The sequence below is a fragment of the Geotrypetes seraphini genome, chromosome 11 (assembly GCF_902459505.1).
Source record: "Geotrypetes seraphini chromosome 11, aGeoSer1.1, whole genome shotgun sequence".
NCBI lineage: Eukaryota > Metazoa > Chordata > Amphibia > Gymnophiona > Dermophiidae > Geotrypetes > Geotrypetes seraphini.
In genome coordinates, this window is record NC_047094.1 from 26,784,618 (window position 1) to 26,808,402 (window position 23,785).

The 23,785-nt window shown below is 46.4% G+C and overlaps 1 protein-coding gene across 1 annotated transcript; it reads right to left on the reverse strand.

Moving 5' to 3' along the window:
* Positions 1-514: 514 nt before the first annotated feature.
* LOC117368990 (melanin-concentrating hormone receptor 1-like) lies at positions 515-1,519 on the reverse strand. The gene has a single exon (XM_033962834.1). It carries the CDS (start codon positions 1,484-1,486, stop codon positions 515-517), a length of 972 nt encoding a protein of 323 aa, XP_033818725.1. The 5' UTR covers positions 1,487-1,519.
* Between the last annotated feature and the right edge of the window lie 22,266 nt (positions 1,520-23,785).

The following is a 23,785-nucleotide window of genomic DNA, read 5'->3' on the forward strand; positions in this document are numbered from 1 at the left end:
AGTGCAGGGTTTGAACCCACAACCTCAGGGTGCTGAGGCTGTGCTTTGTCCTTTTTAGAGAATTCTAAAAATTCTCTGCAAGTCAGAATTCCGTTAATTTTTCCTTAAAGGCTTATTGTGAACAAAAGTTCTGTATCAAAACTTTTTGGGCTGTCTGCTTTAAGCCAGGCTCCCCGCTTGAGCAAAATTCTCTTTACAAAATATTTATCTACCACACTGTTTAGAGACAAGCGATTGCACCTTTGACTTGGATTTTCGCATCAAAATGAGGTTAAAGAAGATATGTTCGATGACATGTCTTTCCGGACTTCCCGATAGGCGAGACCTCTTCCTTTCCCTGTACATTGCAGAATTATCTCCTTGGACGTTTCTCAGAAGATGAGCACTCAAGATGTTCACTACAAAGATGCGTTTTCTATGGGTGACCTGTAAATCCTGGGCATTCCTTGAGGAATCTTGCACCTCTAAGAAAAAAGTGTCTGACACAAAATTTTGGATAAGTGCAAAACGATGGCTAGCTTTCGGTGGAGATGGGCACAAGCTGCAGTAGCGGCTGACCGCCTCCAGAGGGCGGATCGCTACGAGGTCGAGTTCGGACTGTGCTATGTGGCTGATCCGCTGCTGGTCTAACAGAGACAACAAGTCTTTTCCTAAAGGTGTCACAAAGGATAATATAAATGAATGGATTTAGGCAGCTGTTGGCATACCCCATGCTAATTGCCACACTGTAAGCATAGTGAAAAGGTAATGTAGGTTGGTTCATGGCCAACTGAACCAGCTGCAGGACATAAAATGGAGCCCAGCAAATGAAAAAGACCAAGCAGATTGTTATAGCTATCCTGGTCACTTTCTTTGTCCTTATCTTAGCACTCCTGTGGGTGGTTAGTGCTTGAGAGGAAGCCATTCTTAGAAGAATCCTTCTATAAGCCACTGAGATCACAGTGAAGGGAATAGCGAAAGCAAGAAAGAACTGATAGAGAGTATACCAGTAAATATCACTTTCAGGGTTAGGCAGGCGAATTCCACATCCAATAACCTCTCCTGGTAAGAGTATCAGCCTGGCATACATCCAGACTGGAGTAATACTTAACAAGGAGAGCACCCATAAGATACAGATGATCACCACCGCTACTCTGGGCTTCCTGTACCTAGCTGACGTAAAGGGGTAAACTGTGGCTAGGTAGCGATCAATGGACATCGCTGTTAGGATGTAGGTGCTGGTGAACTGGCTGTTGGTATCCAGAGCCGTGATGATGGTGCACATGGTGCCTCCGAAATGCCACATGCCGTTGCCGAGGAGCTGGTGGATGAGAAAGGGCATGCCAAGAAGAAAGAGTAGATCGACTATGGAGAGGTTAAGTATAAAGATATCGGGAACGCTGCTGCTGTTGCTGCATCGGAGTTTGAATTTCTTAAGGACGGTGCATATAACCATGCTGTTTCCCATTATGCCCAGTAAGCAGATGACGCCAAACACAGTTGGCATGATAAAGTTAGTGTAGGTGATGCTGCCGGCACCATCTGAAAACAAAAAGAGAACCCACAAATACGTGTTACGGCTGAGTATAGATTAAAACATTAAGTATTATAGGATTGCTCAGTCTCTTTTCAACAACCCTATGAGCGTTTGAAAATGAAGACAACTCACTGTTACAAAGCAAGAAAAGGCTATTAAAAAAAAAACCAACCCACAACAAAAAAATCTCACATGCTTTCAGTTGTCAGCAATTATTATGAAAGTGATATTATATTAAGCTGTTTGAAGACAAGGCAGATCAAGACAAACTGCGGATCGAACTGCCTGAAAACTGGTTAGATCTGTAAAACAGAATCCACAGATTAAGACAAGTGACCTGTTCAGAAAATTTAGCCGACAGCTTACTAGTTGCAAACAGCTCCACAAAATAGCTCTACTCAGGGCAGGATTAACCAATAGGCCAAGTAGGCATGTGCCTAGGGCCCGAAATGGTCAGGGGGGGCCCGATGAAGGAGGGCATCAACATTGTTTTTTCCAAACAGTGATGGGCCCCTCCAGCATCGATTGGTAACGTGGGCCCCCTTTGATTGGCAACGCGGTCCCCCCCCTCCATCAATGGAAAGTAAGACAAGCAAGCAATGTTGGTAAGAAAGGCAACAGGAACTGTAATTGTGCAAGCAGTGCTGCTTGCCCAAAGCTTCCCTCTGGCGCAAATTCCTGTTTCCGCCTGGGCGCATGATGGGGTGGGGCCCAGTGTACTTGTGTGGGTAGATGAATTAATCCTGCCCTGGCTCTATTTACATACTATTGATCTGCATTGCCAAGTTTAGGCGATTACTTTTGTGATGAGGCCATAAGATGACTATGTTAAGAAAAACAATAAGCCTGGAACGTTTCAGAACAAAGTGTTTTGGACTGATTAAATGGAAACTGAACTTTCTGGCCATAACCTGACAATATACTTGAACATTTAGAGATAAAACAAAGAGTGAAGCATTTGAAAGAAAAGAACAGCTTTCCAATCATTAGGTACAGGGTGATCTATTAAGCTATAAGGTTGCATGGCACCCACTAGCATAAAAATATTTTGTATGAGTAGGTTGAATGAAGAACATAAGAATAGCCTTACTGGGTCAGACCAATGGTCCATCAAGCCAGTAGCCCGTTCTCACAGTGGCCAATCCAGGTCACTGGTACCTGGCCAAAACCCAAGGAGTAGCAATATTCCATGCTACCCATCCAGGGCAAGCAGTGGCTTCCCCCATGTCTTTCTCAATAACAGACTATGGACTTTTCCTCCAGGAACTTGTCCAAACCTTTCTTAAAAAACAGGACTTAACTAGTTATTAATATATCCTAGAAGCTAATGCCCCATGATCTGTGAAGAAACTGAAGCTGCAAAAAAAGCTGGATGTTTCAGCTACACTGATCCAAAGTGAATCAAAATCAACAAGAGGAATTTAACAGTCTCTTACAGTCCTTAGAGCTGATTACTGAAAATCTGTGGTGAGATTTCAGACATGCAGATTTCAGACATGCACGCAAAGAGACGGAAGAATATTACTGAGTTAGAAGAGTTCTACAAAGTTGAGTGGGGGGAAAAAATTCCCCCCCAAACAAGAACAGTACCAAGGGTTTTAGCTGTCTACACAGAAAACATTTAGATGTTGTGTTTCTTCTGGGAAAGGAAGTGTTGCAGAGAAAGTACTACCCGAAAGGGTGTCTAAAATTTTAGGTCTATATTCACCATCTTTTATTTTGAAAAACGAATATAATAATTATGCATTCAATTTTGCAGAAAGCTGTGGTATTCAGCTTTGTAGCTCTTGAGGATGTTCCATTCAGGTGGGGATTCGTTAGAACATATAATTTGGCCAGGGGTACCTAAAGCTTTGCTCACAACTGTATATGTACACCTTTGCAGGAACGTTTTAATCAACTATGTGTAAATTAAGGGCTCCTTTTATTAAGCCGCGCTAGCGGGGTGAACGTGCGCGACTTTTCCATCACGCGCTAACCCCCGTGCTGGCCTAAAAAACTACCGCCTGCTCAAGAGGAGGCGGTAGTGGCTAGCGCGGCCGGCGGCTTAGCATGCGGTATTACACGCGTTAAACTGCTAGTGCGCCTTTGTAAAAGGAGCCCCAAGAGATATTTACACTAATGGTATGCAAATCTTACCAATATTCACCGCCATAACAGTTTATACCAGTGGTCTCAAACTCGCGGCCCAGAGGCCACATGCGGCCCACCAGGTACTATTTTGAGGCCCTCTGTATGTTTGTCATAATCACAAAAGTAAAATAAAACAGTTTATTGATCATATGTCTCTTTAGCTATAAATTACAATGTTATGATTAACCTTTTCCTATCGTGTGTCCCGGCTGACGGGACATTCCAAAAATTGTTGTTGCCATCGTATGTCCCATGGCATGGGACATACAGTACACGACAGGAACACAAAATATTTGAATTTACAGACTTATGACTTATTTACATTATGTTTACAATAGCCGTAAATGATAACGGTGAATAATACAAAACTTTGCTAAAATAATTCCGATTGGAACCAGCGTAACGTAAAATTTATTACGATAGGAAAAGATTAAGAATTAGCCAAAAGGAAAGATTTATAAACTATAAAGAGTTTTACCTCATGCAAAATTGTCATTTCTTTCATAAGACATGAACTATTTTTTTCTGCGGCCCTCCAAGTACCTACAAATCCAAAATGTGGCTCTGGAAAAGGTTTGAGTTGGAGACCACTGGTTTATACAGTCTTAAAACAAACTAGCTAGAGTAAAATTTTAAGCTCACAGATTATTAAAACCCGCAGAGGTATCTCTATTTTCTTATGTTTAAATAGCTTACCTTTGCCTTTCCTGAACATTATTCTCCCACTCCCAATCCTGTACTAGAGGGCTTTTCCTTTCCTAGAACTTTTGTCTTTCAGTTTTTCCTCTTACTCCCCCGGTTCGAGTTCCTGGCCGGCCAATTGCTTAACTTGACGAGAGATGAGATGTTTTTACACAGTTTAAAATTACAGCGGGGTAAAACCTAAACCCTGCAAATAACGTTATCGAGCCGGAAAGCATCTCTCCAGCCTCTACCTCTCTTTTTTTGGACAAAAGTCCCTACAGTTCCAAAATCCGAGAGTCTGTCCCTGCTCTACAGACTTATACAGCAGACATTGTAAGTCCAGGCTCACACTTAGAAAAACCAGACAAAGACCCCCCCCCCAAATATATATCACATCAGTACTAACCAGCCGAGGAGAAGTTCTGGGTAGTCCTGGGTGTGCTATTGAAATTCCCGGGAGGAGCTGTTTTAAGATCCATCCTTCCTCTTCCAGAAATCTTTGGAGATGATGGGAGGGATGCCGGGCTGGTTGCAGGGGAGGGGGGTGGCTTTGCCTCCCGGTTAAACCCGGGCTGTGGCAAAGGAAGAGCTGAACCGAAAGCTCAGTTTTTGACTTCTGCTCTCTCTGCCCTCAGGCTTCGGTGGCAACAGGCAGCATTTTAATAAAGCAGCTGCCAAGTGGATGCTATCAGCATGCCTCCTCTGCAATCAGGTTATCTGAAGCTGAGAATGAAAAGAGAAGGCTCTGTTAAGGCAAACCCCCCTCTCCCAAAACAACAACCCCAGTAAGCGTTGTAGGGTTTACACTGAGTCGAACCAGTCATTTCCTAAGCAGAACAGAGCCACAACAATAATTATAATAATTGGAGACGCATTGAGATTTGCATTAAAAAAAAATTAAATATATATATATAAATAATTTTTTTTTTTTTTTTTTTGCAAATCACATTTATTTATTTTTTTTTTTAACGAGCTGTTTGCCATCCCATCTTAGGGAAGAGAACCCTACTTTACCATCTGTAAGCAGGAACCTAGCCAGACTTTCTAAAGGCAAGGTCTGAAAAGCTTGTCCCACTATGATTTTGTCTCTTGTATTTAGAGACGGAGCTAACTCAGCATAGGGAGGGAAAAGCATTAGGATCCGTCAGAGCCACAGACTGAAAGTGACACGAACCTTACATTTTGAAGGACATGCAGCTAAGATCCGTGAGGTCTGGGTTTTACCCCTTCCCGGAGCTAAGGGAGAATGCAGCACAGTGGCTGTTAATTGGGACTCGGTTTGCACTGCAATAGAGAATGACACGGGGAAAGTCCCCGCAAAATCCGTCTTAATTGCACAAATCTCAAACACTTATGATTTTAAAGTGTTTGAGGCTTGTGCAGATGAGGACAGAGCTTGCAGGAATGGGGCAGAAAAAGAACTCGCAGGGATGGGAAAATGAGTTCCCGTGGGGACAGGGAAAAATTTGTCCCCGTGTCATTTTCTACATTGCAACGCTTTCAGCCGAAAAGAATTGCACTTGGGGCCTTCTGGAGTAAGTCGGGAGGGGGGGGGGGGGGGAGGGGGATCGTTTATGTTTAATAACCGGTTATTACGAAGGAGTAGGGAAAATATCAATAAGCAGACGTGATAAAGAATTACACTTCTCCCTCCATATTCGCAGTGATTAACAGAACCGCAAATACAGAAAAACCGCAAATAACTTTTTCATATGTTATTCGCTGTTTTCTGTTAAAAACCATTGTGAATAACATGGTGGGAGACCAGGCTTGTTCCTGAAGGCGAGGCAAAACACGGTGAAGAAGGTGCTGAGATTTGGCGATTTTCTCTGTACATGCTTGGAATCAGCGATTTCTCTATACAAGTGGATGTAATTTGGGGGGCGGAGCCAGAAAACTAAAACCCGCAACTAATCGAAACCGTGAATACAGAAAACGTAAATACGGAGGGAGAAGTGTAATCGCTGTAGAGGTAATGAGGAACAGCCGAGACTTTGAATAGATTAGCATCGGGAGAGCTGGGACAGCTGGTTGGTTTCTTCTGTAGCCGGCTATAAACTGCTTCGAACTTAGGATATAGCGGTATATAAGAAATAAAATTATTATTATTATTATTATTATTACAGCTCTTGGTGTTAAGACTTTGCACGGGTACTTTTCAAGAATGACCAGGACAGGGCAGCTGATAAGTTTCAAGTTTGTTAGGTTTTTATATACCGCCTATCAAGGTTATCTAAGCGGGATTTTTTACAATCAGGTACTCAAGCATTTTCCCTACCTGTCTCGGTGGGCTCACAATCTATCTAATGTACCTGGGGTATGAAGGATTGAGTGACTTGCCCATACAGAAAAAAAAAAAACGTAGCCAGCAGGAGGAAGGAAGTTAAGAGCTAAAAGCCAAAGATATATTCCTATGGGTGTCTTTAGTATTTAGTTTAGTTGTATCCATTGATGAATTTCCCCTAACTCTTTTAATTTAGAGGTTCTTAACTTTATCCTTTGGATATGAGGTATCACTAGATGGTTTTTAAGGTACACAAATTAAATTTGCCTGTACTGCTTAGGCTGCATATAAATCTCTCTCCTCCATATTTATTATAGATGTCTTGAAAACCTGACTGAATAGGTGTATCCTGACAACCGGGTTCAGAGTCCCTGGAATAAACTAATCTCATCAATCATAATAAAACCCTTAGCGCACATGCACACTTTAAACTCCGTGCTTTGTGCTTCCGTGCCGCCGCATGCGCAGTAGAGTAGAACTCTGCCTGCGGTGATTTACTCTTTGCTCTCCCCTTTGCGACGCTGTGAGCCCGGAGCCACTGGTGATCACCACGGCGGTGACTCTCCCCTTCCAACCCTCTTTCTATCTGCCGAAAAAACCAGAAGAAACCAAAAGAACTCCCCCCCCGCCACAATCGCTGGCATGTAGGGGGAAAGAGGCGCTTCTGGCTGCAGCAGGGAAGGGTAAGGCTTCTCCCTCCCCCAAGCAACAACAAAAACTCCTGATGTCCGCAGCAGTGACCCACCCAAAGTAAACTCCCCTGGAGTAAGGAGGGAGGGGGGGGATCCCTCCCAACTGTCTGAAGAAGGAACTGGCAGGTTAGACGGTCACCTGGGGGCAGGAGCAAGGAGGAGAATGATATTTGGGTGGGGGAGGAAAGAGATGCCCGATTGGGAGTTGGGGCCTGGGTTGGTGGAGAGAAGAAAGACATGGGATAGCCACTAGAGAGAGAGGCTTTGGGTGGGTGAGAGAAGCAGGCATTTGGAGGGCACCACCTCGGCGAGCGAGGGCTAAAGGAGTCCATCCCCCGCCCCAGAGAAAGTGAAAGCACGGAGGAGTGCAAAAGTGTGTGATGGGGCTCAGTTCGGCTCGTCATGCCCAGCAGTTTGCAAGCTTTCTAAGGAGCAGCATCAGGAGGCGATCCAGCACCAAAGGTGAGCGAACGGGGTTCGTAGGGGAGAGACGGGACACGTTTGCCTGTTGTGTAGCTGGGCAGGTGTGTGCGGGCAGACAGCCACAGCTGGACTGAGGAAAGGGCAAGGGATCCCTTAGCTGGCACAGCTGGAAGGCAGCTTCAGTGAGGGTCTGGGCAGGGAGAGAAACAGAAAGAAAGAAAGATAGATAGAAAGAAAGAAAGATAGACAGCGGGAGGGAGACAGATAGAAAGAAATAAAGTGACAGCAGGAGGGAGAGAGACAGAAAGAAAGGAATAAAGAGACAGCGGGAGGGAGAGGACAAAGAAAGAAAGAGACAGGAGGCAGGGAAAGAGAGAGAAAGAAAGAGACAGACATCTAGTCTAGCACCCGTTAATGTAACAGGCTTATACACTAATTCACAAATACTATGGTACAATGTGTGAGGCTTTTAGAGTTAGTAATACGCTGCTACCTCTAGTTCAGGGGTGTCCAATGTCGGTCCTCGAGGGCCGCAATCCAGTCGGGTTTTCAGGATTTCCCCAATGAATATGCATGAGATCTATTTGCATGCACTGCTTTCAATGCATATTCATTGGGGAAATCCTGAAAACCCGACTGGATTGCGGCCCTCGAGGACCGACATTGGACACCCCTGCTCTAGTTATTTCTAAGATGCTACCAGGTATATGCAGTGTTGTATAGGCACATTTAAGAGACAGTCCTCCAATGGTAGAGCTTACAATCTAGCTAAGACATACAAGCAGTCTTAGGCCATGCTCAGTGTACCATGATGCACCAGGAAGGAGGCCTAAGGCCCCCTTCTATGGGAGGGGCCATAGGCATCTGGCCCAATCAGGATACACCAGGAAGGGAAAGGCCCACCATTTTGAAGAGGCGGGCCTGCCAGAGGGAGAGAGTAGGCATCCCTCCGGCCTTATGTCAAAAAGATATTGGGGGGGGGGGGGCTGTCGGGGTGGGATGTTGATGTTGGTGGTATCAGGGAGGATGTTGGGGGATTCAGGGGGTGTTGGTGGTTGGGGGATCAAGGGATTGAAGGGACTGACAACAAGAGGGAATTGGCATCGCTCCCGACAATCTCGGATAGGGGCTGGTGGCAGTGGATAGCCCTCCTGCCGATTTCAGGGGTGCTTGTTGGGAGGGGGGTCCTCTGCCACAGCCAGCTCTGATCACGGCAGGGGTATATTCCTTCTGATCAGCTCAGCTGGCAGGACTCTCCCCCCAGAGGCATGGGGGGAGGTGTCAGAGGGGGTTGCATGGTGGCGGGAGTGGGCATCTCTCCTGCTGTCAGGGGGTGTCATGTAGGGGGTTGCTTGATGTCAGCTGAAGGCGGGAGTGGGCATCTCTCTCACTGCTGGGGGAGGGGTTGCTTGACTTTGACATCCTTCCCGCTGATCTTCGATTTAGAGCAGTGGTCTCAAACTCACGGCCTGGGGGCCAAATGTGGCCCGCCAGGTACTATTTTGAGGCCCTTGGTATGTTTATCAATCACTAAAGTAAAATAAAACAGTTTCTTGATCATATGTCTCTTTAGATATAAATTACAATATTATTATTATTAAGACTTAGCCAAAAGGAAAGATTTATAAACTATAAAGAGTTTTACCTTTGTCATTTCTTTAATAAGACATTAACTATTTTATCTGAGGCCCTCCAAGTACCTACAAATCCAAAATGTGGCCCGGCAATGGGTTTGAGTTTGAGACCACTGATTTAGAAGGTTTTTTTGGTGTGTTTATTCTGTGCATGTGCCGATCGCTAGCACTAGCGATGGACACATGCAAATTTTGCGAACCTTCACTACTCTCCGCCAACCTCATTTGCATGTGCGCTTTTTGGAGAATGACTTGCTTTTTTGAAATCACTACAATAATGGCTGCAACAGTGGCCCATAGGTTTTTACCGCAAAGTTTTGAGAATCTAGCCCTGAGAGGAGTATACATAGAGCATCAGTGCTGAGGAACTTGATTGCCATGGGGTAGGAGTGGGAGAAAGAAGGAGACAGAGAGGAAAGCTTTAACTTTTTTGTCACTTGCCAGTTGCTAAACTGACTCAGTTAAATGTGGAAACCCTAGGAGAATGGGATACCCCTGTTGCCCTCCTTAAAGCTGGATCTGTTCTAAGTAAAACTATCCAACTTGCATGTATCAGCATTATAATCACCTTCAGAATACTACAGAACAAACATATGCCAATGAGTTTTCAGTAATGTAGCTGTAAAAGTAGTTGATAAGTTCTAGCAATTTGGGCTGTCAACAAAATCATAAAATTTGACATTTTTGGGGCGTTGTAAGTACGTGATTGCTTCTTTTGCAACTGATATAAAGTTTGCCCTCTCATTCTCAAAAGCACCTTGTAGTGCATTTTTTATGAGTTAGCTGTCATGGTGACAAAATCCAAGGTGGCTGCATAAAGGAAGCTACTAAGATCTTGAAGAGATGAAACAAGCACTTTAAATCCCTAAGAATATGACTATTACTGTATCCCTGCTATACTTTTGAAAATGTCTTAAGTCATGTCATGCCATGTGATATCTCTTCAAATCAGAAGTCATTTATTTTTCATGGGTTTTCTCTTCTCTTTCTTCTTTCCTTTTTAAGAAAAAAGGACTGACTCAGAAGTGTTTGGGATGGATGCTGCTAGTAATAAAAAGAACATAAGATTTGCCACTGCTGGGTCAGACCAGTGGTTCATCGTGCCCAGCAGTCTGCTCACGCGGCTGCCCTTAGGTCAAAGACCAATGTCCTATTGGAGTCTAGCCTTACCTGCGTATGTTCTGTTCCAGTAGGAACTTATCTAATGTTGTCTTGAATCCCTGAAGGGTGCTTTCCCCTATAACAGCCTCTGGAAGAGTGTTCCAGATTTCTACCACTCTCTGGGTGAAGAAGAACTTCCTTACGTTTGTATGGAATCTTTTCCCTTCTAACTTTAGCGAGTGTCCTCTCGTTCTCTTCACCTTGAAGAGGGTGAACAAGCTCTCTTTCTCTACTAAGTCAATTCCCTTCAATATCTTGAATGTTTCGATCATGTCCCCTCTCAGTCTTCTCTTTTCAAGGAAGAAGCCCAGTTTCTCTAGCCTCTTGTACGGCAACTCTCCCAGACCCTTAACCATTTTTGTTGCTCTTCTCTGGACCCTTTAGAGTAGTACTATGTCGTTTTTCATGTATGGCGACCAGTGTGGGACGCAGTACTCTAGGTGGGGGTGTACTATGGCCCAATATAACGGTATGATAACCTTTTCAGATCTGTTTGTGATCCCCTTCTTAATCATTTCTAGCATTCTGTTTGCTCTTTTCGCTGCTACCGCACATTGCATGGATGGTTTCATTGACTTGTCTACAAGTACTCCCAAGTCTCTTTCCTGGGGGCTTTCTCCGAGTATAGCACTGGACATCCTGTATTCATGCATATGATTTTTGTTACCGACATGCATCACCTTGCACTTATCCACATTGAGCCTCATTTGCCATTTTGCGGCCCATTCCTCGAGCGCATTTATATCTCTTTGTAGGTCTTCGCAATCCTTCTGTGTACTTACTACTCTGAACAACTTTGTATCGTCCGCAAATTTAATCACCTCAATTTCTAGGTCATTTATAAATATGTTGAAGCGCACAGACCCGAGCACCGAACCCTGCGGCACTCCACTTGTGACGCTTTTCCAGTTCGAGTATTGTCCATTCACCCCCACTCTCTGTTTCCTATCCGCTATCCAGTTTTTAATCCATGTGAGTTTATCACCCTCAATTCCAAGGCTCGCAATTTTTCAAAGTAGACATTCATGTGGAACCTTGTCGATCGTCTTCTGAAATTCTAGATGTTGACCGGGTCACCCTTGTCTATCTGCTCATTTACTCCTTTGAAGAAGTGCTGTATGTCAAGCAAGATCTTCTTTTACTGAAGCCGTGCTGGATGGTCCTCATCAGTTTGTGTCTATCAAGGTGATCGATGATGCAGTTCTTTATCAGCGCCTCTACCATCTTTCCCAGTACTGAAGTCAGACTCACTGGTCTGTAGTTTCCCAGATATTCTTCAAACCTTTCTTGAAGATCGGCGTAACATTGACCACTTTCCAGCCTTCCGGAATCTTTCCTGATTTGATCGACAGATTGGCTATTAATTGGAGCAGTTCAGCTATAACCCCTTTCAGTTCCTTGATTACCCTCGGGTGGATGCCGTCCTGTCCCGGGGATTTATCATTTTTAAGCCTATCAATCTGACTGCATACCTCTTCTAGACTGACCGTCGTCCTTGTCAGTTTTACGTCTTCATTTCCTGTGTATAGCCAGGGAAGTGGTTCTCAAATCAGTGCTCAGGACCCACTTGGCCTGTTGGAGTTTTAGGATGTCCTCAATAAATAAGAATAAGTTAATTTTACATGCAGTGCTTGCATTACATGCAAATCAATCTCATGTCTATTAACTGTGGATATTCCGAAAACCAGACTGGCCAAATGTGTCCAGAGCACTGAACCGAGAACCATAATTGTAAGGTAGCTTAAGGTAAGTCACTATCGAAACATTTAAATCACTAGGTTACTAGAGTTAAGGTCTCAACAACCCACCCCACTAGAGATTCACACCTCACAAACAGCCTGGTTTTGCTCCCTCTGGTTAGACTACTACTTATATACCTTTAAAAGCAACTGGGCAAGGGGGCAAAACCAAACAAAATAACTAACATTTAACCTACGAAGCACGTCAAAAGATCGATCTGCCTAAATTCTGGAACAAAGCAGATGCTATGTTCCAAGATGGTAACCCCAAAGATTTCATTTCACGCTAAGTATAACCATCCTCGATGATATGACACAACTACAAACAAAAAACAAAATCTGCAGACGATCAGATAAATGGTTTGACAACCAACTACTCCAACTCAAAAGGCAATGCAGACAATTTGAAAGAGAATGGAGAAAAAGTAACCAAGAACACTCAAAAACAGCCTGGAGAAAAATAAAAACAATACAAGAGAAATGTAAAAGAAAAACATATTACACCAATCAGATAGGCATAGAAATCCAAGACACTAAAAAACTATTCAAATTACTAAAGGAATTTACAGACACCAAATCCTACCTGGCCACCAGTGACCCCCCCCCCCCCGTCAACACCAGTGACCCCCCCCCCCCCCCCGTCAACACCAGTGACCCCCCCCCCCCCGTCAAACACCCAACTGGCTGAATTCTTTAGAAAAAAGATCTTAACAGACAGGAATACATTTGCCGGAATCCCAAACTACCTTGACGAGACACACTATCCCCCCCACAGAAAAAGAATCTTGTGCAGTGGACAGAACCTGGTTGGACTTCCCAAACATACAATGGGGCGACCTGAACAGACTCTACAAGAAATGCAGCCATGCGGCATGCAACCTCAACTACCGTATTTTCACGCATATAACGCGCGCGTTATACGCGTTTTTACCTACCGCGCATACCCCTCGCGCGTTATATGCGTGAGCGCGGTATACGAAAGTTTTAAAACATAGTTCCCACCCCGCCCGACGCCCGATTCACCCCCCCAGCAGGACCACTCGCACCCCCACCCCGAACGACCACTCGCACGCGCTCCCACCCGCACCCGCATCCACGATCGGAGCAAGAGGGAGCCCAAGCCCTCTTGCCCGGCCGACTCCCCGACGTCCGATACATCCCCCCCCCCCCCGGCAGGACCACTCGCACCCCCACCCCGAAGGACCGCCGACTTCCCGACAATATCGGGCCAGAAGGGAGCCCAAACCCTCCTGGCCACGGCGACCCCCTAACCCCACCCCGCACTACATTACGGGCAGGAGGGATCCCAGGCCCTCCTGCCCTCGACGCAAACCCCCCTCCCCCCCAACGACCGTCCCCCCCCCAAGAACCTCCGACCGCCCCCCCAGCCGACCCGCGACCCCCCTGGCCGACCCCCACGACCCCCCCACCCCCCTTCCCCGTACCTTTGGAAGTTGGCCGGACAGACGGGAGCCAAACCCGCCTGTCCGGCAGGCAGCCAACGAAGGAATGAGGCCGGATTGGCCCATCCGTCCTAAAGCTCCGCCTACTGGTGGGGCCTAAGGCGCGTGGGCCAATCAGAATAGGCCCTGGAGCCTTAGGTCCCACCTGGGGGCGCGGCCTGAGGCACATGGTCGGGTTGGGCCCATGTGCCTCAGGCCGCGCCCCCAGGTGGGACCTAAGGCTCCAGGGCCTATTCTGATTGGCCCACGCGCCTTAGGCCCCACCAGTAGGCGGAGCTTTAGGACGGATGGGCCAATCCGGCCTCATTCCTTCGTTGGCTGCCTGCCGGACAGGCGGGTTTGGCTCCCGTCTGTCCGGCCAACTTCCAAAGGTACGGGGAAGGGGGGTGGGGGGGTCGTGGGGGTCGGCCAGGGGGGTCGCGGGTCGGCTGGGGGGGCGGTCGGAGGTTCTTGGGGGGGGGACGGTCGTTGGGGGGGAGGGGGGTTTGCGTCGAGGGCAGGAGGGCCTGGGATCCCTCCTGCCCGTAATGTAGTGCGGGGTGGGGTTAGGGGGTCGCCGTGGCCAGGAGGGTTTGGGCTCCCTTCTGGCCCAACTACCAAAGGTACGGGGAAGGGGGGTGGGGGCGTCGTGGGGGTCGCCAGGGGGGTCGCGGGTCGGCTGGGGGGGCGGTCGGAGGTTCTTGGGGGGGGGCGTTCGTTGGGGGGGGGGGGGGTTTGCGTCGAGGGCAGGAGGGCCTGGGATCCCTCCTGCCCGTAATGTAGTGCGGGGTGGGGGTAGGGGGTCGCCGTGGCCAGGAGGGTTTGGGCTCCCTCCTGGCCCGATATTGTCGGGGAGTCGGCGGTCCTTCGGGGTGGGGGTGCGAATGGTCCTGCCGGGGGGGGGGATGAATCGGACGTCGGGGGGGGGGTGAACGGAGAGTCGGGACAGCGCACGGAGAGGCGGGGCAGTGCACGGAAGTCAGGGGGGTGAACGGAGAGTCGGGACAGCGCACGGAAAGTCAGGGCAGTGCATGGAAGTCAGGGGGGGGGTGAACGGAGAGTCGGGACAGCGCACGGAGAGGCGGGGCAGTGCACGGAAGTCAGGGGGGGGGTGAACGGAGAGTCGGGACAGCGCACGGAGAGGCGGGGCAGTGCACGGAAGTCAGGGGGGGTGAACGGAGAGTCGGGACAGCGCACGGAAAGTCAGGGCAGTGCACGGAAGTCAGGGGGGGTGAACGGAGAGTCGGGACAGCGCACGGAGAGGCGGGGCAGTGCACGGAAGTCAGGGGGGGTGAACGGAGAGTCGGGACAGCGCACGGAGAGGCGGGGCAGTGCACGGAAGTCAGGGGGGTGAACGGAGAGTCGGGCAGCATGCGCGGTATAATCGTGAGCGCGTTATACCAAAGTTTTTGTGCTTATCATCGTGATTTCTGCGCGCTATACACGTGTGCGCGTTTTATACGGGTGCGTGTTATTTGCGTGAAAATACGGTACTGCCCCCCATACCTGTTAAAAAACCTCCAGCCCAAAATTACTCACCCACCTCATGCAGTGGATTAGCTGCATGCTTACTGAGGGCCTATTCCCACAAGATCTCAACAAAATCATCATCACTTCCATTTTGAAAAACCCAAAGGGTGCAACAGATTAACCATCCAACTACAGACCTATAGCCTCAATACCGCTATACGTCAAGCTTATGGAAGGCCTTGTGGCAAAACATCTCATTGACTACACCTAGAAAACTACAACATACTCCATCCCTCACAATCAGGCTTCAGGACCGACTACAGCATAGAGTCACTTCTAGCTTCCCTCCTGGACACAGCCCGACAGCATAAGAAAATGCTAGGCATACAACTCGATCTCAACGCCGCATTTGACCTGGTAGATCATGACATCCTACTACAAACATTGGAAGCAATAAGACTCACAGGTAGGGTTCACTCATGGTTTCAAGGATTCATACAATCCAGGAACTATAAAAACAAACAAAGAAAAATCTGAATCCTGGACCAACCCCTGTGGAGTACCCCAAGGTTCCCCATTATCTCCAATGCTCTTCAATCTCTACATAGCCTCACTTGGTACCTGCTTGGATAAACTAGGCATAACACCGTACAGATATGCAGATGACATCACCATCCTCCTTCCTTTCAACCAACGTACCCTCACCACAACAGACACATTACACAAAACATTAGAGTCAGAGACACAATGGATGAAAGACCACAAACTAAAGCTGAACCAAGCCAAAACTAAATTCCTACTTCTCGAAAAAAACAAAACCCCAACCATAACAAACTTAGAAATAAACTATCACATACCTCATGCAACCAAACCTAAAACTACTAGGAGTGATGATAAATAAAGGCAGTACCATGCAACTACAAATAAACAAAACAGTCCAGAAATCCTTCACAGTTATGTACAACCTAAGACAAATCCAAAAATACTTCACCAGAAATCAGTTCAGACTTACGATCCAGTCCCTAGTCTTGGGATTTTTAGACTACTGCAACATCCTATATCTACCATGCCCTGCCATCATGATAAAACAATTACAAACAGTGCGAAATACAGCTCTCAGACTGATATACTCGCTGAAAAAATTCAACCACGTTACCACCACATACCTAGACACACACTGGCTCCCAGTAGAAGCTTGTACACTTTTCAAATTCTACTGCACACTATTGAAAGCCCTAAATGGTGATGGACCAACCTACCTGAACAACACATCCAGATCTAGGAAAACAGGCACCCATTATTCACCTCCCATTCAGAGGCACACAACACAAGAAAATGTATGATGGCCTATTTGCCACTCAAGAAGCAAAACTAGACCATCACCTCTTCAACCTGCTGATCACAACACCCGACTACAAAACCATGTTATTTAGGAAATCATCAAATCTAGTAAATTATTTAACTGACCTTTTCAATCTATCCCCGGATCCTAACAACTCATCTAGTAATCGATCTTGTAATTTTACAGAGTATGCCCAGATCACATCTTTTGTAATCAGCCTAGAACCACAAGGTATTGGTGGAATAAAAGACACTAATGTAATGTAATAGTGTTCAAATGTCTCTAATCCCCCCTCCCTATCAAGACAGAGTAGAGTTGACACAGGTCCTACTTAATCCTGGATCAAGGAGGAAAGGAATGGGCTCTGGGGGTAAAAAATATCTACTATGAAGTGCATAAGTATGGGGCAAAGTTCTCCAGGTTTATTTATTCTCTTTCTCTTTCTAGGCATAATCATGGAGTCTCCATTGATAGATTTTAGGAAAGAGATCAGAGGCCTGAATCATTATGGATTTCCTCTCAGTCTGCTTCTGTAGGGAAACAAAGCTTAGTGAATCACATTTAAAGTTTGAAAACTACAGTGTTCCGTTTCAAAGACATGGGGCAAGCCACTGCTTGCCCTGGAAGACATGGGACAAGCCACTGCTTGTTCTGGATCGGTAGCATGGAATGTTGCTAGTTTTTGGGTTTTGGCTAGGTACTAGTGACCTGGATTGGCCACCGTGAGAACGGGCTACTGGGCTTGATGGACCTTTGGTGTGACCCAATAAAGTTATTCTTATGTTCTTACAGATGGTCATGTTCACTACTGGATTTTTTGTGCACGTTCAGCAAAATGTTCACACTTGAATTTGGACGTCATATTAAAAATGCCCCTCCACATCACCAAGTCCCTGAAAAACATTGCAGGAAAACCAGTTCAATCCAATATTTGATAGTGTAGCTTAAAAGCATTTCACTTACACCAGTTTTAATTCACCTGCTATAATCTGCTGTTTGGCAGGTAATTTGTTTACTGTGTTGGGACTGTTATTAAGTATTTCATTCAGCTACCAGTGCAAAATGAAGTTTATTGCATTTTAGTATTATTGTAACAATATTTCATCCCTTGCTCCTTAGTGCCTACTGGTCAGATTTTAAGGCCGAGTAGAACCAATAATGCAAACTCAGAAATTATAGATTACTATGAAAGGCCTCATTTCAGTCCTGAGTTAAAAAGTTAAGAACATAAACATCCGTCATTTTATTGCAGAAACTAATTAAAACAAATTACCAAGGGCCCGAGGAAGGAAGATTATGATATAACTTGATAGCAGCACTCAACTGCATAAAAAGGAATTGGAAGAGATCGTAAGCATTTGTTCTCCGTTACCTAAGGGAACAGGACAAGCAGCAGAGGTAGAGATTACAGTGGGGAAGATTTAGATTAAATATTAGGAAGAACTGTGTTCAAAAATGAAAGTTAAACACTGCAATAATCTGTACAGAGGGACAAGATCTCTGGCATTTGAAACTTTAGAGAAATATTTTGGATGAGTAGCCTAGTGGTTAGGGCAGCAGGCTGTGTGAAACAGAGACTAAGGCTCTTTTTGCGAAGCCGCGCTAGGGTTTTTAGTGCAAGCACATTTTTAGCACGCTAGCCAAAAAACTACCACCTGCTCAAGAGGAGGCGGTAGCGGCTAGCGCAGCCAGCAAATTAGCGCGCGCTATTATGCGCGTTAAACCGCTAACTCGGCTTCGTAAAAGGAGCCCTAAGGTGCGCTAGCGTTTTTAGTGCACGCAGGAAATTACCACACACTACGCTTCTAGAACTAAAGCCAGCTCAATGCTGGCGTTAAGGTCTAGTGCGTACGCTATTCCACGCGTTAAAGCCCTAATGCACCTTAGTAAAAGGAGCCCTAAGGTTTGAATTCCAGTGACCTTCCTTGTGGCCTTGGTCAAGTTACATGACCCTCTAGTGTCTCAGGTAAAAACAGATTGTAAACCCTCTAGGGACAGGGGTAGACCTCCTGTACCTGAATGTATCTTGTTTTGAATTACCACTGGAAAGGTGTGAGCTACTACTAAATAATGGTTTTCAAGTATAGAGGATCCTGCCTTAAATCATAGCATATGCTGGTAGGGCTTCAGTCATCCAGTCAGTCTCCTTGCTTTTATCAAAACATTTCTCTTACATAATGCATAAGGAAAGAACATTTACAAATCAGATTGCAGGAGTTCAATTTGGTACCACTGCACAATAAATAAAGTCTCATTTACAAATAAAGGCAAAACTGACCAACTGGATTTGCCAAACAGCCTTTATCCCAAATTAGCTCAACACTTTAAGCCAAAATACTACTCAGCTTCCTTCATAATTGAAACTTATTAGTCGTCTTCAAAGTAAAAAGTTAAAAATTATAAACAGAAGAAACAATAATTTATGGAATAATTAAAAAAAAAAAGCAGTGAATAAAAAGGGGAAAAAAACAATAGTTTAAAATATAGTAATTTTATTAATGAAACTACAGTATATATTACTATGTAAGCCTTGAAGCTTAGCAAACTGTTTTGGCCTTTGACACATAAATAAGAATGTTAGGCCATAAAGTAATATTGTCCAACATAATACAAAAATGGAGGCTACGGTAAACCAAGAAGAGTAAAAGCTGAAAATACATTCCTTCTCCTAACTGGCTGGTGCACATAGTTCTGCTTGCTGAAGGGATAAGAACCTCATGCCATATCTCTTGTAAATAATCTATGAAAATAAAGTATAAAGAATCTTTAGCATTGAGAGTCACAGTTTAAGGCAGGGTTTCCCAAACCTGTCCTGGGGAAACCCCAGCCAATGAATCTAACAGAGAAATCGGATGGCACAGGGGGTTCGGGCAGAAGACCTCTTCCACATTGCAATGGGTACTGAAATTTAGGGAGGGGGAAAGGTAGATAAAGGACAGAAAGAGAATGGTGCTCTTTTAAAAAGGTGTGCTGAACTTGTAATTTTCTGCTCATATTCCAGTCAAGCTAAGAATGAAAGACAAAGACAATTTTTGCCTCATGCTTTTTGATGGTTCGGGTCTTAAAATACTCGTTAAGCACAGGCAGAAATACTTATTTACCAAAACTTTGTAACTCGACTTTTTTCAATAGCTATGCTGTGTAACACAAATTCTTATTACTCAATCTAAACTCATTCTTGTAAAAGCATTTATGGCACAAATGTTTGTTTCCAAGTACAGACTGCCATACCTTATGGTGATGTTCTCCAACAATGTTCGTGCTGGACAGTCGCTTTCTTATACTTGAGCTGATTGATATGTGCATGTGAAACATAGAAAGATGACGGCAGAAAAGGGCTATAGCCCATCAAGTCTGCCCACCCTACTGACCCACCCCTTTAGTCTATGCCCTAATAACCCAATTCCTTAACTTAACCTTCGTAGGGATCCGACATAGGCATCCCATTTGTTCTTAAAGTCTGGCACGCTGCTAGCCTCGATCCAGACTTTAAGAACAAATGGGATGCCTGTGTCACACGCCCTGTGTACATACATGTTGAAGGTGCAGCCCCTAGCTGGAGGTTAAGGCTACTCTGGTGAGAGCCAGATGATGCTGAGGTTTCTGAAAGATGCAGCCTTTCCAGAGTGGAAGACTTTACCATCCATAGCAGTGAGTATCAAATCTGCAGAGCGACAGTGATTTATGACATGCAAAATGCTGGATCACTGAAAATTTAGAAGCCTCAGTCATCATGCAAAAAGAATGTAAACAGAGGCACTGATGTGACCAAGAACCTTTAGCAAATTGTGGGTGGTGGTCACTGTAATCTGTTATTCAGTTACACGAGCTACACAGAGGCACCAGAACAGTGCCTGTATAGTTCCACATCGTTCTAGCACTAAAAGTGCTCTGCCCTGTCCTGTCTCGAGATGAGGGTGTTCTAAACTACACTTAATGAATCTTGCCTATCTCTCACCAGTACTTTTAACATGGCCTAATGCATAGAGGAGGGAGGTCAATCTGCCTCCTTCATGCTTGTAGCCACCTCAGGAAGGCCCACTATGACAAGAATAAGGAAGCTATAAGGTTTGCTCTGCTTTCTGGATTAGGTGAATTTTTCTCTTTCCATTGCTGGGCCAATGTTTTCATTTTTGGGTTTTTTTTTCTGGCTGAAAAGGTTTGGAGCAAATATGCTCAGTGGAAAAACCTGAGGACAGAAGGGATGAGATCATCAGTGCAGAACACCCCATATATACTGAAAAACCTTCAAAGATTTCCTGACAGTAGGAGAATGACTGTCCAGCATGGGTTCCATCAGATGACATCACCAGAAAGTGTACAGCAGTTTTCTGCCTACTGACAGAGAAGCCAAAAAGCAATGTTACTTACCGTAACAGTTGTTATCCAGGGACAGCAGGCAGCTATTCTCACTAGTAGGTGATGTCATCCGACAGAGCCCCGATACGGACGTCTCACAAGCATACTTGTGATGTATTGCTTGCTTGCTCCCATCGATGATAGAAATGATGTAGGCGACTCCCAATGGGAAAAACGGGAGGAGGCAGAACGAGGTTGGTTATGCTCCCTAAGAGAGAGTCAAAAAGGCTGAGGAGCCTTGGGGACAGTAGAAGGCTGAGGCTTTTGTTGAGCCTTCTGAGGGGGCTGTCTCTTTGCTGGTTGTCTCGCAGCCGGAGCCTGCCTCGGGGTAAACGCCGCTGATAAATCAAGGGCGGCCTAGAAGGACGAGACTGCTGTTGCTTAGGCTTGGGCCGAAGAACGGATTGAAAGGATTTTTCATGGTCAGACAGCTTCTTCGTCACGGTCTCGATAGACTCATCGAACAAATCCGCTCCTGCACAAGGAACGTTGGCAAGCCTGTCCTGGAGGTTCGGGTCCATGTCAATTGTCTGAAGCCATGCCAAGCGACGCATAGCCACAGAACAGGCGGCAGCTCGTGCCGAAAGCTCGAAGGCATCGTAAGAGGATTGCATCAACTGTAGGCGAAGCTGGGACAGCGAGGCAACCACTTCCTCAAATTCGAATCGAGCCTGAGACTCGATGTAGGGTGTAAACTTCTGAAGCACAGGCAGGAAGAACTCCAAATAAGTGGCAAAATGAAAAGTATAGTTGAGAACTCTGGAAGCCATCATCGAGTTCTGATAAATGTGCCTCCCGAACTTATCCATGGTCCTGCCTTCGCGTCCCAGAGGCACCGAGGCATACACCTGAGATGGATGAGACCTCTTGAGGGAGGATTTGACCAACAGGGATTGATGAGAGCCCTCGAATCCCTTGTGATGAACAGTGCGGTACCGCGCATCCAACTTGCCAGGAACAGCAGGAATAGAGTACGGCGTTTCAAAACACCTCATAAAGGTCTGGTCGAGGAGCTTGTGGAGAGGCAGACGAAGAGACTCAGCAGGAGGATGAGGCAAATGCATAGTGTCGAGGTATTCCTTGGAGTACCGAGAACCGGAGTCCAAGGTAATGTCCAGGTCATCCGCCATCTGCTGGAGGAAAGACGAAAAGGACAACTGGTCTGCCAGCACGGGCCGACGAGACGGGCTGGATGAAGTCGAGGCCTCGGGATCCACAGAGACCTGCGATCCCCGGAGGAGGGGACATATCAGATGAGGAATACCCCATACGAGGCAGCTTCTTCTGCGGTGAAACCGTAGAGTGTTGAGAGGAGTGCCTCGAAGAGTGCCTGGATCGATGCCCCTCCCGGTGTCTGGAAGGGGATCTAGAGCGGTGATGTTTGGAATGGTCACCAGAAGCCTCCAACGAGTAGATGGGACTCGAGGCCGTAGAGCGGAGAGGTGGAAGATTCGACGCCTCTCGAGACGCAGTCCAGGCTTGATAAGGAGTACGGAAGAACTCCTCCTGTTGTTTGCGATGCCCATGGCTTCGATTACCCGAAGAGGGATTCCACACCTCTTCATCAGGGGGCGTAATGGGCTCTAAAAGGGGCATATCACTAAAAGAGGCCCGCCTCGAGGGACCGGCCGCCGAGCACCACTCCTCCTCGCCGAGCAGCGAGAGCGAACGGCGAGGAGGAGGAGGATGGGGTGGTCCGCCCCCCGGAGGCGGAACCGTCTGGTCACCCTGAATCGTGGCTATCAACTTGGGTCCCATGGTGGTCATGAGCTCGACAAACTGAGCCTCCAAAAGGGACCGCAATGAAGCCGACAAGGAGGTTGCCGCACCTAAAGTGGGGCCCCCTGCACGGTCTTCACGCTCCTTCGTGGTTGAGTGCTTTTGCTTGGAAGCCTTCGGCACTTTGAGAACCACTGGTGGAATGGGAGGAGGAGGTACCTGATCCGAGGAGACGGAGGAAGGCACCGGTGCAGCAGGCGGAGTCAAAGCCGGGACAAAAGAAGCCGGTTTCAGGAGACTCGACGCTGTAGAAGTGGCGGGAGGTTTTACCGGAATAGAAGAAGCGCTGGCCGAAGTCGAAGCTGAGGATTCCTGAGCAGCTTCCATTTTAAACATCGACTCCCACAAACAACATCGACACTTGAACGCACGCGCTGTGAGAGTGGGACAAGGCCGGCACGATTTCGGGAAATGTTCTGGACCAAGACACTGCAGGCAGCGTCGATGCGGGTCCGACAGCGAAATCGCGCACTGGCACTTGCTACACTTTTTAAAACCAGTAATTGGCCGGGACATAGGCCGAAAAAGCTCTGCCGCAAGATCGAAGGAGCGGGCCTGAGCCACGCGGCCGACCCGGTCGACGTACCGGAAGAAAATTTTTTTTTTTTTTGAAAAATAAGAAATAAAATGAAACAAGCACACGATAAAGAGAAAACAAACTCAAAACCGCAGCGAATAAGAAGGCAAAAAACGAGTTCAATTGGCGCAGAATTGAAGTAAACTTCTCAGCTCCGCGGAAAGAAAAGAACTGAGGAGACGCGCCCAGACCATAGGGCGGGAGGTCACTGGCGCATGCGCGGTGCGGGCATCTCGAAATTTCTGAGTTTCTGCAAGCAAGTATGCTTGTGAGACGTCCGTATCGGGGCTCTGTCGGATGATATCACCCACTAGTGAGAATAGCTGCCTGCTTGTCCTGGGATAATATTCAGTAACAAGAAAAAAAAAAAGCCAACTGTGCAGACAACAGATTAACAAACCAATACAAGCTCGTCAAACACCAATAAAACCAACATGGAAGGTCATATGAAAGAAATGCACCTAAGTCAAGGAAAACTATGCAATCAAATGATTAGCCGAGCAAAGTGAAAATCCATTTAAAAGCATATTTTGCAGTGACATTTTCTATA

Coding starts and splice junctions, on each gene's coding strand:
- LOC117368990 (XM_033962834.1), bottom strand. CDS start 1,486: ATGCCAACTGTGTTTGGCGTCATCTGCTTACTGGGCATAATGGGAAAC.